At 42.0% G+C, this 17,372-nt stretch overlaps 1 protein-coding gene across 1 annotated transcript in view; it reads right to left on the minus strand.

Moving 5' to 3' along the window:
* LOC115111357 (coiled-coil domain-containing protein 141-like) overlaps nucleotides 1–12,356 on the minus strand; it is a 50,096-nt gene extending 37,740 nt beyond the window's left edge. The window contains 5 exon segments of the mRNA XM_029637326.2: nucleotides 3–111; nucleotides 1,216–1,410; nucleotides 6,072–6,194; nucleotides 11,881–11,940; nucleotides 11,943–12,356. Coding sequence (XP_029493186.2) covers nucleotides 3–111; nucleotides 1,216–1,410; nucleotides 6,072–6,194; nucleotides 11,881–11,940; nucleotides 11,943–11,984 — 529 coding nt within the window. The 5' untranslated portion in view covers nucleotides 11,985–12,356.
* Between the last annotated feature and the right edge of the window lie 5,016 nt (nucleotides 12,357–17,372).

A 17,372-nucleotide genomic window follows, 5' to 3' on the forward strand; every position in this document is an offset into this window, starting at 1 on the left:
ACCTCTCTTCATAACACTGTGTTTCAGGAGCAGTTCTTTCAGACACTCAGCATCTGCCAGCTCCTGTTCTCTGCTCTGGAACTCTTCTCCCTCATCTATTCTGATAGCAAACTGCAAGAGGTGGAGGAAGATATAGTAAATCTATCTGTATAGTTAGACAACAGAGTCATTTATACTAGCATGGGCTCGGTCTTCACACATTTATTCATGGAGATCTCGAAAGGCTTAATTCACTCACAGTAGATTTGATAGAGAAGTAAACAAAGGAAACAAGAAGCACTGTTTGGTCAGGGATGAAACATGTAAAGGGCAGACAGTACAACACTTTTCAGTCACATCTACAGAACCACCTGATTCCTGTATCTGTCACACAACCACTCATCATGTTTCATAATCATCACAATAATGTGTCTGCTTTGTGAGGCAGCATTTAGGGTGGCCATCATTTAGTGCCTGGGTAAGTTACAGTGGCTGTACAGTATCACACAACTCAATCCTCTTGGTTGGAGCCACTGTCATTGGACTAATAACAATGAAACTGCCCCATTGTGCCATATTTACAGGGCTCCGTGATACAGTGTCTATGACCTGTGTATTTATATTGCAGTAAAAACAGGATTACAATTACAGCTCCTCATCATTTACACTGCTATTTAGGAGAGAAAAAAATCAATAATGTAATGCTAACAAAACTGATAAAACAATGTGCTATTTTCTTTTATGTTTTTTTTTAAGCAAACTGGAGAGGAGGAAACAGATGTACTAACTCTAGAACAGCAGTAATAACAAGAACACAACACTGGATGCTGTGTTGATATCATGAAATGTTACATTTCCTCCAACAAACAACATAAAAAAATGAACTTTCCATTTCAGAACCACAGAACTGGTTGAAAGGTCACTTTGTTACATGCTTATTAGTGCAGTGAAAACATCTGAGGCATACATGTACATTAACTCAAAATCAGCTCTGATCTGTTAGGGTTACGGTCTATGTCAGCTCTATGTGTGTTCTATGTAGCTATAATGTACCTTTAATGGCTCTGTTTCTGTTTGCCTGGCTCCTAACTGAAGTGCCCTGTCAAAGAACTCTGAGGCCAGGTTTAGCAGAAACCAGAACTTCTCTAGAAGTGAGATCTGGGTATATGTATGGTCTATGTAGCTCTATGCATTCTCTATGTAGCTATATTATCTCCTTTCTGTTAGCCCTCCTACCTCCAGGGCCCTGTCGAAGAACTCTGAGGCCAGGAGTAACAGCGACCTGCGCTTCTCTAGCATTAAGATCAGGGTCCTCCAGGCATCGCTCAGCGAGTTAGCCATGGCCTCGTACACCTCCCCTTCATTCTCCTTCTTCTCCTCTGCCATCCTGTCTGCCTCTTCCAGCAGAGCCCACACGCCTGCCTCATGTTTCTGGCAAGAGAGAAAGGATCATACAAAAAAAGACAGAAGACAATAAGAATCTTCTCTACATTAATAAAAAAAAACATAAAATTACCATTTTTATACTTGTATTTAAATCAACATTGTTAATGGAGCGATTCTGTAACGCACTAGGCGTAGTGGGTCGGGCGCAGGAGGCAGGAGGTACAGGGCTTTATTACGCCCAGGACAAATAGTACTTGCCAAGATACTGGGCGCACATACACAAATGCCCAAAACCAGGACCTAACCAGTCCGGAGGGAAAACCCAAAAACAACACGCACTACCACACAATAACAAATAAGCCCGCACAAAGAGCAGGCGGGCCTAACGGCTTAAATAGCCCAACTAAAACCCAAACAAGAAACAGGTGTTACTAATCAGACAAAAACAACAGAAAAGGGAAAAGGAATCAGTGGCAGCTAGTAGGCCCGGTGGCGACGACCGCCGAGCGCCACCCGAACAGAGAGAGGAGCCACCTTCGGGTTGGAGTCCTGATAGATTCATTTACACTTTGTTCAATTGCACTATTGTAAACTACACATTTGAAATTATATTTGTAGAAGTTCAAAGCCTTGCTGAATTAAAAGCAGTGGATGAACCAACAACATATTCCATCCCAAATGTAAATCTGTTTTGGATTGTTTTGTGGTAAAACCTCTTTAATTAGAGGGGTTGTTCATAGGTCTAAATCTGTAGTAACTCTGATGTCTTACTGAAGATGACTGGAGATATTCTGCCTCCACAATGGAACACATAGGTGATAATTAAACTAATTCCTAACCTTCTATTTTGGAATATGGTCAAGGACATTGAGTCATGCAACTGTACATTCAAATCAATATAACATTTTCACTTGTGCATAATCACAATAAGGAGCTGAATCTCCTTCTTATTACTGAACAAAGTCTCTCTGTGGCATTGGGACAATATGAGGGCTAAAATCATACATCTGATTGTGAATTAATAATATTCCCATGTGAACAACTAGTCCCTCTTTTTGTGAGAGCTGGCACCGAAAGGCAGTTTGTTGCAAATGCATATCTAAGGGCAGCAACAGCAAAATATGTCAGGAACCATCTGACCATAAGATTTAAATGTATAAGATCAATTGTTCACTTGCTTATGCCAATATTGTCATACTTGTATAAAATAAGATTGAACATGCTCAGCCTTCAGGCATAACTCAAACACCTGACAGTAGGTGGAAAAAGTGAATGAGTGCTTGGCACAAGGAAAGAATGGCCTGGATCAAAATAACCATTGTGCAGGAGTCTATAACAAGGCCAGGGGAAAAAGCTTTGACTGGAAATAATATAAATCAACATTGAGAGGGCTGCTGTGAACATGTAAACTTCCACCTAGGCTGGGGAAATGAAAGTGACTGAAATAGTTCTCTGAGGTATCTCTGAGAGAAGAAAAGCATTCATGTTGTCTCAATGAGCTATAGTCAAACAAGGCCGGGACTGAAGAAGCTTTAATCACAGCCTAAATGTCACCACAAGTGACATATACATTTGGAAGTTTACATACACCTTAGCCAAATGCATTTAAACTCAGTTTTTCACAATTCCTGACAGTAAATCCTAGTAAAAATTCCTCGTCTTGGGTCAGTTAGGATCACCACTTTATTTTAAGAATGTAAAATGTCAGAATAATATTTGAAAGAATGATTTATTTCAGCTTTGATTTCTTTCATCACATTCCCAGTGAGTTAGAAATTACACTCAATTAGTATTTGGTAGCATTGCCTTTAAATTGTTTAACTTGGATCATACGTTTCGGGTAGCCTTCCACAAGCTTCCCAAAATAAATTGGGTGACTTTTGGCACATTCCTGCTGACAGAGCTGGTGTAACTGAGTCAGGTTTGTAGGCCTCCTCGCACACACGTTTTCAGTTCTGCCAACAAATCTTCTATAGGATTGAGGTCAGGGCTTTGTGATGGCCACTCCAATACCTTGACTTTGTTGTCCTTAAGCCATTTTGCCACAACTTTGGAAGTATGCCTGGAGTCATTGTTCATTTGGAAGACCCATTTGCAACCAAACTTTAACTTCCTGACTTATTTCTTGAGTTATTGCTTCAAATTTTTCCTGCTTCATGATACCATATATTTTGTGAAGTGCACCAGTCCCTCCTGCAGCCAAGCACCCCCACAACATGATGCTGCCACCCCTGTGCTTCACAGTTGGGATGGTGTTCCTCGGCTTGCAAGCCTCCCCCTTTTTCCTCCAAACATAACGATGGTCGTCATGGCCAAACAGTTTCATCAGACCAGAGGACATATCTCCAAAAAGTACGATCTTTGTCCCCATGTGCAGTTGCAAACTGTAGTCTGGCTTTTCATATGGCGGTTTTGGAGCAGTGACTTCTTCCTTGCTGAGCGGCCTTTCAGGTTATGTCGATATAGGACTTGTTTTACAGTGGATATGGATAGTTTTGTACCTGTTTCCTCCAGCATCTTCACAAGGTCCTTTGCTCTTTGTTCTGTGATTGATTTGCACTTTTCGCACCAAAGTACGTTCATCTCCAGGAGACAGAACACGTCTCCTTCCTGAGCGGTATGACGGCTGCGTGGTCCCATGGTGTTTATACTTGCGTAGTATTGTTTGTACAGATGAATGTGGTACCTTCAGGCATGTGGAAATTACTCCCAAGAATGAACCAGACTTGTGGAGGTCTCCAATTTGTTTTCTGAGGGCTTGGCTGATTTCTTTTGATTTTCCCATGATGTCAAGCAAAGAGGCATTGAGTTTGAAGGTAGGCCTTGAAATACATCCACAGGTACACCCCCAATTGACTCAAATGATGTCAAGTAGCCTATCAGAAGCTTCTAAAGCCATGACATAATTTTCTGGAATTGTCCAAGCTGTTTAAAGGCACAGTCAACTTGGTGTATGTAAACTTCTGACCCACTGGATTTGATACAGTGAATTATAAGTGAAATAATCTCTCTGTAAACAATTGTTTGAAAAATTACTTCTGTCATGCACAAAGTAGATGTCCTAACTGACCAAATGTATAGTTTGTTAACAAGAAATTTGTGGAGTGGTTGAAAAACAAGTTTTAATGACTCCAACCTAAGTGTATGTAAACTTCTGACTTCAACTGTAACTACACTCAACAAAAATATAAACGCAACATGTAAAGTCCCATGTTTCATGAGCTGAAATAAAAGATCCCAGAAATGTTCCATACGCACAAAAAGCTTATTTCTCTCAAAGCTTATTTCTCTACTTGTGCTCAAATTTGTCTACATGCCTGTTAGTGATAATTTCTCCTTTGCCAAGATAATGCATCCACCTGACAGGTGTGGCATATCAAGAAGCTGATTAAACAGCATGATCATTACACAGGTGTCCCTTGTGCTGGGGACAATGAAAGGCCACTCTAAAATTGTCACACATCACAATGCCACAGATGTTTCACGTTTTGAGGGAGCATGCAATTGGCATGCTGACTGCAGGAATGTCCCCCAAAGCTGTTGCCAGATAATTTAATGTTAATTTCTCTACCATAAGCCACCTCCAATGTAATTTTAGAGAATTTGGCAGTACGTCCACCTGGCCTCACAACCGCAGACCACGTGTGACCACGCCAGTCCAGGACCTCCACATCCAGCAGATTGTCTGAGACCAGCCACCTGGACAGCTGATGAAACTATGAGTTTGCACAGCCAAATAATTTTTGCACAAACTATCAGAAACCTCATCTGCATGCTTGTGGTTCTCACCAGGGTCTTGACCTGACTTCAATGGGCAAATGCTCACCTTTGATGGCCACTGGAATGCTGGTGTGCTGTTCACAGATGAATGTCGGTTTCAACTGTACAGGGCAGATGGCAGACAGCATGTATGGCGTTGTGTGGGCGAGCGGTTTGCTGACGTCAACATTGTGAACAGAGTGCTCCCTTGTAGCAGTGGGGTTATGGTATGGGCAGGCATAAGCTACAGACAACGAACACAATTGCATTTTATCAATGGCAATTTGAGTGCACAGAGATACCGTGACGAGATCAAGAGGCCCATTGCCGTGCCATTCAGCCGCCGCCATCACCCATGTCGTATGGACCTGTACACAATTCCTGCATACTCACCAGACATGTCACCCATTGAGCATGTTTGGGATGCTCTGGATCGACGTGTACGACAACGTGTTCCAGTTCACGTCAATATCCAGCGACTTCGCACAGCCATTGAAGAGGAGAGGAACAACATTCCGCAGGCCACAATCAACAGCCTGATCAACTCTATGTGAAGGACCTGTGTTGCGGTGCATGAGGCAAATGGTGGTCATACCAGATACTGATTGGTTTTATGATCAAAGCCCCTACCTTTTGTGACCAACAGAAGCATATCTGTATTCCCAATTATGTGAAATCCATAGATTAGGGTATCATTTATTTATTTAAATTGACTGATTTCCTTAAATTAACTCAGTAAAATCTTTGCAATTGTTGCATGTTGCATTTATATTTTTGTTCACTGTATTATGCCCAATGGGCAGCTCATCCTCGTGGCCTAGCATGGTCTCATTCGAATATGTCCAAATAGTGACATACAGTATCAATAACAGAATAGTGTACTTATGTCACCTAAGCTGACACATTAGTTGTGTGTCGCTCTACTGTATTCCTAATGAGATTATTACCTTGAGTTTGATCAGGAGCTGCTGGTGTTCATCCAGCAGTTTCTTTGTTTCGTCCTGGTTGCTGCCGATCTCCAGCAGGTTGGGATTGGCTTCAGTCAACTGCAGCTTTACAAGTTCCCCACACTATAGTACAAAACACAGACACACACACACACACAACAAAACACACACTCAACTTTACGGAAGGAGTTGTTTGTTTTCTCCCTTATGTTTTCAGTACATATTTCTTCCCATATTTTAGGAATAAATAGCCTGTCTGCGTCCATTGGATCAATGAATGTACAAGGTCTACATGGACTACATGGACAAGTTCTGGCCTGATTTAGATCTTATCTGTCGGAAAGATATCAGTTTGTCTCTGTGGATGGTTTGTCCTCTGACAAATCAACTGTACATTTTGGTGTTCCTCAAGGCTCATTTTTAGGACCACTATTGTTCTCACTATATATTTCACCTCTTGGTGATGTAATTCGGAAACATAATGTTAACTTTCAGTGCTATGCGGATGACACACAGCTGTACATTTTGACGTAACTTGGTGAAGCCCGGAAATTGCCCTCCCTGGAAGCCTGTGTTTCAGACATAAGGAAGTGGACGGCTGCAAATGTTCTACTTTTAAACTCGGACAAAACAGAGATGCTTGTTCTAGGTCCCAAGATACAAAGAGATCTTCTGTTGGATCTGACAATTAATCTTGAACTAGAACCAAATAATGTGATCATATTACTCCAGTGCTAGCCTCTCTACACTGGCTTCCTGTTAAGGCAAGGGCTGATTTCAAGGTTTTACTGCTAACCTACAAAGCATTACATGGGCTTGCTCCTACCTATCTTTCCAATTTGATCCTGCCGTACATACCTACATGTACGCTATGTTCACAAGACGCAGGCTTCCTTACTGTCCCTAGAATTTCTAAGCAAACAGCTGGCGGCAGGGCTTTCTCCTATAGAGCTCAATTTTTATGGAATGGTCTGCCTACCCATGTGAGAGACCCAGACTCGGTCTCAACCTTTAAGTCTTTATTGAATACTCATCTCTTCAGTAGGTCCTATGATTTAGTGTATTCTGGCCCAGGAGTATGAAGTTGAACGGAAAGGCACTGGAGCAACGAACTGCCTTTGCTGTCTCTGCCTGGCCGGTTCCCCACTCTCCACTTCTCTGCCTCTAACCCTATTACAGGGCCTGAGTCACTGGCTTACTGGTGCTCTTCCATGCCGTCCCTAGGAGGGGTGCGTCACTTGAGTGGGTTGAGTCACTGATGTGATCTTCCTGTCCGGGTTGGCGCCCCCCCTTGGGTTGTGCCGTGGCGGAGATCTTTGTGGGCTATACTTAGCCTTGTCTCAGGATGGTAAGTTGGTGGTTGAAGATATCCCTCTAATGGTGTGGGGCTGTGCTTTGAAAATGTGGGTGGGGTTATATCCTGCCTGTTTGGCCCTGTCCGGGGGTATCGTCGGACGGGGCCACAGTGTCTCCCGGCCCCTCCTGTCTCAGCCTCCAGTATTTATGCTGCAGTAGTTTGTGTCGGGGGGCTAATGTCAGTCTGTTATATCTGGAGTATTTCTCCTGTCTTATCCGGTGTCCTGTGTGATTTTAAGTATGCTCTCTCTAATTCTCTCTCTCTATTTCTCTCTCTCTTTCTTTCTTTCTTTTTTTCTTTCTTTCTTTCTTTCTTTCTTTCTCTCTCTGAGGACCTGAGCCCTAGGACCATGCCTCAGGACTACCTGGCCCGATGACTCCTTGCTGTCCCCAGTCCACCTGGCCGTGCTGCTACTCCAGTTTCAACTGTTCTGCCTGCGGCTATGGAACCCTGACCTGTTCACCGGATGTGCTACCTGTCCCAGACCTGCTGTTTTCAACTCTCTAGAGACAGCAGGAGCAGTTGAGATACTCTGAGTGATCGGCTATGAAAAGCCAACTGACATTTACTCCTGAAGTGCTGACCTGTTGCACCCTCAACAATCACTGTGATTATTATTATTTTACCTTGCTGGTCATCTATGAACATTTGAACATCTTGGCCATGTACTGTTATAATCTCCACCCAACACAGCCAGAAGAGGACTGGCCACCCCTCAGAGCCTGGTTCCTCTCTAGGTTTCTTCCTAGGTTCTGGCCTTTCTAGGGAGTTTTTCCTAGCCACCGTGCTTCTACACCTGTATTGCTTGCTGTTTGGGGTTTAAGCTGGGTTTCTGTACAGCACTTTGTGACATCAGCTGATGTAAGAAGGGCTTCATAAATACATTTGATTGATTGATATGGGCCCTGGTCAAAAGTAGTGCACTATATAGGTAATATTGTGCCATCTAGAACAGCCGATGACAATATCAAACCATTAAAGTGATTTAGGAATTCCTTTGCTGTGATTACTGATACCTCTCTGGGTGACACATTAACTCCAAATTATCTCAAAGTTAAGCTTTTCTTTAAAGTGTCACTCTGAAAGTCAAAAGCACCAACAGCTGGTGCTGTAGCCTATATGACAGTATTACTACATCGTGTCTGTAGTGTACGCTAAACTTTATGTCTATAATGGCCCAGTGTGACATACATTGGACATTTGAATAGACATTACAGTAATTGATTTGTCAATGACGACCGTGGTGGTGACAGCCACATTGTACGCATGGGCACTGCGAGGATCACCAACAGCTGTTAAGACAAATTACAAGATTATTATTATTATCAAATTATTTGATCCCCTGCTGATTTTGTATGTTTGCACACTGACAAATATATGATCAGTCTATCATTTTAATGGTATGTTTATTTGAACAGTGAGAGACAGAATAACAACAACAAAATCCAGAAAAACATGTCAAAAATGTTATAAATTGATTTGCATTTTAATGAGGGAAATAAGTATTTGACCCCCTCTCAATCAGAAAGATTTCTGTCTCCCAGGTGTATTTTATACAGGTAACGAGCTGAGATTAGGAACACACTCTTAAAGGGACTGCTCCTAATCTCAGTTTGTTTCCTGTATAAAAGACACCTGTCCACAGAAGCAATCAATCAATCAGATTCCAAACTATCCACCATGGCCAAGACCAAAGAGCTCTCCAAGAATGTCAGGGACAAGATTGTACACCTACACAAGGCTGGAATGGGCTACAAGACCATCGCCAAGCAGCTTGGTGAGAAGGTAACAACAGTTGGTGCGATTATTCGCAAATGGAAGAAACACAAAAGAACTGTCAATCTCCCTCGGCCTGGGCTCCATGCAAGATCTCACCTCGTGGAGTTGCAATGATCATGAGAACGGTAAGGATCTTGTCAATGATCTCAAGGCAGCTGGGACCATAGTCACCAAGAAAACAATTGGTAACACACTACACCGTGAAGGACTGAAATCCTGCAGCGCCCACAAGGCCCCCCTGCTCAAGAAAGCACATATACATGCCCATCTGAAGTTTGCCAATGAACATCTGAATGATTCAGAGGACAACTGGGTGAAAGTGTTGTGGTCAGATGAGACCAAAATGGAGCTCTTTGGCATCAACTCGCCGTATTTGGAGGAGGAGGAATGCTGCCTATGACCCCAAGAAACACCATCCACACCGTCAAACATGGAGGTGGAAACATTGTGCTTTGGGGGTGTTTTTCTGCTAAGGGGACAGGACAACTTCACCACATCAAAGGGACGATGGACGGGGCCATGCACCGTCAAATCTTGGGTGAGAACCTCCGTCCCTCAGCCAGGGCATTGAAAATGGGTCATGGATGGGTATTCCAGCATGACAATGACCCAAAACACACGGCCAAGGCAACAAAGGAGTGACTCAAGAAGAAGCACATTAAGGTCCTGGAGTGGCCTAGCCAGTCTCCAGACCTTAATCCCATAGAAAATCTGTGGAGGAAGCTGAAGGTTCGAGTTGCCAAAATGTCAGCCTCGAAACCAATGACTTGGAGATCTGCAAAGAGGAGTGGGACAAAATCCCTCCTGAGATGTGTGCAAACCTCGTGGCCAACTACAAGAAACGTCTGACCTCTGTGATTGCCAACAAGGGTTTTGCCACCAAGTACTAAGTCATGTTTTGCTGAGGGGTCAAATACTTATTCCCCTCATTAAACACTGCGTTCATCCACCTCTGGCCTGCTCGCCTCCCTACCACTGAGGAAGTACAGTTCCCGCTCAGCCCAGTCAAAACTGTTCGCTGCTCTGGCCCCCCAATGGTGGAACAAACTCCCTCACGACGCCAGGACAGCGGAGTCAATCACCACCTTCCGGAGACACCTGAAACCCCACCTCTTTAAGGAATACCTAGGATAGGATAAAGTAATCCTTCTCACCCCCCCTTAAAAGATTTAGATGCACTATTGTAAGTGGCTGCTCCACTGGATGTCATAAGGTGAATGCACCAATTTGTAAGTCGCTCTGGATAAGAGCGTCTGCTAAATGACTTAAATGTAAATGTAAATGTAAATGTAAACATTTTTGACATGTGTTTTTCTGGATTTTTGTTGTTGTTATTCTGTATCTCACTGTTCAAATAAACCTACCATTCAAATTATAGATTGATCATTTCTTTGTCAGTGGGCAAACATACAAAATCAGCAGGGGATCAAATACTTTTTTCCCTCACTGTATGGGTGTCTCAAGCATTACAGTAGCCTATGTTGTCTCAAATGTAAGGAATCATTTCACTTACACAATAATTGATTTGTCAATAGCCACTGTGGTTATGTGGTTACAGCCACCTATGTCTGTGCCAGCTGTAGAGATTATTTCTTACTAGGCATGTTTTGCTCTTTAATCATTGCATGCCTTAGATTGCAGCTGTGGCTGTGGCAGTCAGTTTAAAGGGGCCTCGGAACGCAGAGGAACGCCATCACCTTCACAACCAAAAGTGGTCAACAAAATTGATGGCAGAGGATACAACAGAGGACAACAAACATCTCTCTCTTTTCAAACAAAACAGGCAAAAAAATGAGTCATATTTGAAAACCATCTCCTCTGTTTCTGTTTGACCATATCTAATATCTTTCCAACACATTTAGAATGTATTTCACACAGGTATGTGGGAAAATAAAAAAGATCTAATGTCCGTTGTTTTATTACTACTGCGGGAAAGCCCTGTACATGACGTTAGTATGTGAGGCATTGATATAAGCCTTCTGGTTTGGCTAGGAAATATTTCCTATAAGCTTAATGGACAAACAGAGAGAGCTATTGACACCTCAGGACACCAGCTGAACAATGAGGACTATGTGAGCTTGTGACATCACTGACAACATTAAATGCCTTTCTCTGGTTGCGTCCCAAATGGCACCCTATTCCCTATATAGGTAAGTGCACTACTTTTGACCAGACCAGACCGAGGCACCATAAAGGGAATAGGGTGCCTTTTGGGACACACGCTCTATTAGCAGCAGCACTTTGGAAAGAAGATCGATGGATGCAGATCGCTGAACACTGTGAGGTCAGTGTCTGTCAGATTCAGACAGATCAATAATCTAGCCTGACACTGAATTATAGCCAGTTGTTGTTGTTATATCGCCATAACACTATGGTAATGTTGGACAACTTTTCTGTTAAAACTGCTTGTAAATACTGATCTTCTCCATCATTTTTTTCACATTTTTTAGATGGCCTGATCAACCATTTCTGACCAAAGTAGAGTTCTGAGAGGCATACAGCCAAACATTTCTTAGAACAAGTTCTGTTCACCTGAGATATCTACAAACGTGAGAAGAATAAATAAGTTTAATATAGTGCTTTCAAGGACCCAAAATACTCTTAAAAAGGCAATTAAAGACAGCTAAAGACAACCCAAAGACACAACTAAATAATATTTTTGAATGTCGGTACCTTGAGCACAGTGACAATAATCTGAGAGTCGCCAGCCTGCACGGCAATAGTGCTGATTGTTTTGTGGCAGCAGGTTGACCTCCAGTGTCACCTTTGTTAGACATTGTCTCCCCCGTCCAAACGTAAGAAATTTTACAGCCTCTACTGTCCCCTCTCTTCTTCCTGGATCCTGAAAATCCTTGTCTGTCTCCTATTTTCTCACTTCAGTCTCTGGGGACTTCAAAACTCAACAGCAACAGTCCTTCAATATTTCCTTTGAAGGTAGAGAGGAGAGAGTAACCACAGTAGAGAGTCCCCTCGGTCCCCTTGTCCAACAGGTGTTATAAAATCCAGTTCCGTTGAAAGGTGTATGTTTCATCAGTGGTGTTCTGGCCCCGTTCCACTCACTCCAGTCCCACAGCAGAGCCACTAGCGTCAATGGACTGACTGACACTCAACAGGAAGGAGACACAGAGCAGAGAGAAGTTGACAGGGCAGAACACGGCAGGCAACTGTGATAAAAATAGAAATATCACACTGTGCTGTGTTGGGAGCCATTTTGACACACCCCTAGTTCGTTGGCTCCGCTCTACTCTGGTCTATTTTCACAACCGCCCCCTCTCCCTGCATGTCTCTCTCCCAGCCCCTCTTTATCTTTTCCTGCCTCCCATCCCACACAGACAAACCCCACAAAAGCTCCAGTCCATCCATGGAATATCATATCATTTGGCCTATCTACTGTATCTTCCAATAGAAGGGAAAATACCCTGTGAGTCAACACAGTTGGACAGATTATTATCTTGCTCCTCTGGGTCTGTGAATAAGTTTTTCTACAACCAAAAGCCAAGAACACTTAACACTGGTATGCTGCACGAGTGTTTAAGTATCTTCTAAGAGAGAGAAATGTCCACACCCTCATGGCTGGCTAACTAGATACCCCTTTAAGCAGGTAGCCTACCGGTTAAGCACATTGTGCCCGAACAGTCACTGGTTCAGAGCCCTCAAGGTGGAAAAATCTGCCATTCTGCTCTTGAGCAAGGCGGTTAGAGAGAGAGAGTCAGAGAGAAAATGCTGATACAGCAGGGTAACACAAACAGACCTCAGCATCCTGCAGGCCCAATTTTTGAGTGTCTTTGATACTTGATCCAATAGAGCGAAGTATGCCGTTGACTCTCCTAAGATAATGATATACAGTATGTACAAACATTAGGAACACCTTCCTAATATTGAGTTGCATGCACCCTCCTCCTTTTGCCCTCAGAACAGGCTCAATTCATTGGTGCATGGACTCTATAAGGTGTTGAAAGAGTTCCACATGCTGACTCATGTTGACGCCAATGCTTCCCACAGTTGTGTCAAGTTGTCCTTTGGGTGGTGGACCATTCTTGATAGGCACAGGAAACTGTTGAACGTAAAAAAAACAGCAGCGTTGCAGTTCTTGACCAGTGTGCCTGGACCTTAATACAATACATCGTTCAAAGGTACTTAAACCTTTTGTCTTGCCCATTGACCCTCTGAATGACACCCTGTCTCAGTTGTCTCGGTGGGGGGGGGGGGGGGGGGGTCCTTCTTTAATCTAGCTCCTCCCCTACATCTACACTGATTGAAGTGGAATTAACAGGTGACATCAATAAGGGATCATAGATAGATAGATAGATAGATAGATAGATAGATAGATAGATAGATAGATAGATAGATAGATAGATAGATAGATAGATAGATAGATAGTGCAGTATAGCCTAATAACTGTATTGTTTTATAAGAGGAGGCGTAATTGTAGTGGGCTTAGTTAGAGGGCATGCCAAGGTTAAAGGACAGAGAACTGACTGTCTGTAATGGGTAGCACTGTGGAGGAGGTGAATGTGAATAATCAAACTGGGCTTCATACTGAGTAGAAATGCTCCATCTCGAGAATAGTACCAGTGTTCGGGGTTTACGATGTGGGACTTCACTGTGTGTGCTACTGACTTGCCAAACAATAATATGAACAATCATGACTGTTGAAGCAACAGTTTAGATGCTTGAGGGAAGACATTTGTGTGGCATGTAGCCTACTCACAGGCATGCCAGGGAGCCTGACTGTCAAAAGAAATATTGTGATTGCTAACAGGACAACTTGACTCTGCATGTCATGCTTCCCCAATAACACTACAGCCACTCAGACCGGGTTCAAATACTACTTGAAATCTGGAGTGCCGGATGGTCTGGTTTTCACTTTTCGGAGTTTACTATTGGTTCCAATGTAACATGCAAGCTCAATCAACCACAGCTAAAATATTTGAAATAATTTGAAATAGTATTTTTATTTATTTAACCTTTATTTAACTAGGCAAGTCTGTTAAGAACAAATTCTTACTTTCAATGACGGCCTAGGAACAGTGGGTTAACTGCCTGTTCAGGGGTAGAACGACAGATTTGTACCTTGTCAGCTCGGGGGTTTGAACTTGCAACCTTCCGGTTACTACTCTAACCACTAGGCTACCCAGGTCTGCCATGGACTAGTGCTGCAGGCAGGCTGGAGACAGCTGTTGGAGAAGTTAGAGAAACAGCTGAGAAAGTAAGACTGTGTTGAAAGACTCGGGGGCACACACACACACAGCCAGGACAGCTTGGGTGGACCTGGAAGGCCCCCTCACTCCAAAGAGCCACCTGTGGGTGTCCCCTGATAAAGCTATCCCTGCATCCCAAATGGCACAATATTCTCTATATAGTGCAGTGTTCACTACTTTTGACAAGGGCCCTTGGGGCTTTGGTTAAAACTTGTGTACCCTAAAGAGAATAGGGGGTCATTTGGGATGTACCCTCTGAGTGGCCCCGGCCTGGCTGAGAGAATTCAGAGAACGTTAAATATAGCATCACCATCAGCCTCATGTCATTAAGCATCAACAACAGCTACAGTATCACCTTCAAGATTTAGGCCTATTAAAAGCTACTGGGTCAGATAGATGCAAACATTGTAAAGTATCACCTTTAAGCTATATTAAAATAGAAAGTTTGGTGATATTTGGTGATAAAAGTGTCCGAGCAGACATTCCCTTGTTTTCAATAAACTGGGCCACAAACAGCATTTGCTTTGGAATTTCCCCCCCATGTGGATATAATATTTGTTTGTGTAGTGTTGTTTGATGTGTGAATATAAATATTTTTGTCTATTTGTTTATAGTTACTATTACCTCCCAACCAAATAAAAATAACCATTAACAAGAGAAGACCTAGTAAACCCAGAAGCCACCACAACACCCTACAGATGGTTTTGACTAGATGGTATACAGTTTATGTCAGAATTAACCAGAATTTACTTTTCGTAGCAGGATAGGAGAATTTACACAGCAGGTTAGGAGAACAAATGTAGCAGGTTAGGGGAATTAGGTTAAGGTCAGGAAAAATGTAAGGGTTAGGTAAAATGCCCCCAAAAAACGTACATTTTACACAAGCTGTAATCTTTCTAGCCAATGACCCTAGCCCAAAGGCCAGCAAGATGGCAATATTGAGTCATTTCATTTTACCGTCCAAACACATTGAATGCAGCTTATACAATTTTGTGTCCCTCGTGGACCGGTTCGTACCTAAAACATTCTCCATTCAGGCTGCATAGGCTTCAATTTCCTCCTTAACTTTATTTAATGGTGTGAAGGCAGAAAACGACAAGGAAAATATGCGTACTTATGAAATACACATTTTCACCACCATGCTAGACTGGCTTAATACTAATCTTGGATGTTGTGTAATCGCTTCCAAAAATAATTCAGATTTGTTCAGTAAATACTGAAATTAGTGATGGGAAACCTAGGCTCTCTGAACCCTATGGGGCTTTCCCAAATTGTGCCAAAAAACGGTTTATTACTCTAACGCAATGCACATTAGTGACATCTGCTGGTCAAGAATAAATATCAGCATGTTTGATGTTAATATATACTTTTTTCCCGTCATTCCAGCCAATCAATAGGTGCGAACTTAGGTAAAGTATATGTAGCCTACTTAGAATGTGAGGTTCACTATTTATTTTATTGAGCATATGTGGTATTATTTAGGATGCTGAAGACAAAAGATTATTATAGGCTACACTTAATAAAAACAAATAATTTGAACAACAATGGAAAGATAATGTGGTTTCACACAAAATACATTTCCAAACATAGCCAGATCTTGTGCCTATGCCAGTCTCAGATACCTGCTGAGCTACTGCTTGGTTGCAATAAACTGGAAACATTTGAACTTTCATAAATTGGTAAATAAGGTGTCCAGTAGAGGTCAGTGTTTGAAAGCAACTTGGAAGAAGGCACCGGAACCACAAACAATAACACAACATACAAAAACAGAAATAATGTTTCAGTTCTATGTTAAATAATTGAAAGAGGGGTTTGTTCTCCGCCACCTCATCTTATCAATAAAGAATCTTCCAAGTAAAATAATCAAATTAACAATACACCTACTAATTCAAGGGTTTTTCTTTATTTTTACTATGTTCTACATTGTAGAATAATAGTGAAGACATCAAAACTGTTAAATAACACAAATGGAATCATGTAGTAACCAAAAAAGTATTAAACAAATCAAAATATATTTTACATTTGAGATTCTTTAAAGTAGCCACCCTTTGCCTTGATGACAGCTTTGCATGCTCTTGGCATTCTCTCTATTTTTTGCAGTTGTACTTTAGTGCCTTATTGCAAATAGGATGCACATCCTGGAATAATTCTATTCTGTATAGGCTTCCTTCTTTTCACTTATTTAGGTTTGAATTGTGGAGTAAATACAATGTTGATGATCCATCAGTTTTCTCCTATCAAAGACATTAAACTGTTTTAAGGTCACCATTGGCCTCATGGTGAAATCCCTGTATGGTATCCTTCCTCTTCGGCAACTGAGTTAGGAAGGACGCCTGTATCTTTGTAGTGTCTGGGTGTATTGATACATCATCCAAAGCATAAGTAATAACTTCACCATGCTCAAAAGGATATTCAACTTATTTTTTACTTTCTTTTTAACCCATCTACCAATAGGTGCCCTTCTTTGCGTTGGAAAACCCCCCTGGTCTTTGTGGTTGACCGAGGGACCTTACAGATAATTGTATGTCTGGGATACAGAGATGAGGTAGTGATTCAAAAATCGTGTTAAGCACAGAGTGAGTCCATGCAACTTATTATGTGACTAGTTAAGAACATATTTACTCCTGAACTTATTTTAGCTTGCCATAAGAAAGAGGTTGAATACTTATTGACTCAAGACCTTTCAGCTTTTAATTTTTAATTAATTTGTAAACATTTATAAAAACAAAATTAAACTTTGACATTATGGTGTGTTGTTTGTAGGCCAGTGACACAAAATCTAAATGTAATTCATTTTAAATTCAGGCTGTAACACAACAAAATGTGGAAAAAGTGGTGTAAATACATTCTGAAGGTAGTGTAAAGCTCTTTCCAAATGTCTCAACAATAGGAGAGAATTGTAAATGGTCCCTTTCTTTCTGATACCAAGATATGTTACCACATCCTTTACAGGGATATTAGATA

Source organism: Oncorhynchus nerka, linkage group LG3 (genome assembly GCF_034236695.1).
Source record: "Oncorhynchus nerka isolate Pitt River linkage group LG3, Oner_Uvic_2.0, whole genome shotgun sequence".
Classification (NCBI taxonomy): domain Eukaryota; kingdom Metazoa; phylum Chordata; class Actinopteri; order Salmoniformes; family Salmonidae; genus Oncorhynchus; species Oncorhynchus nerka.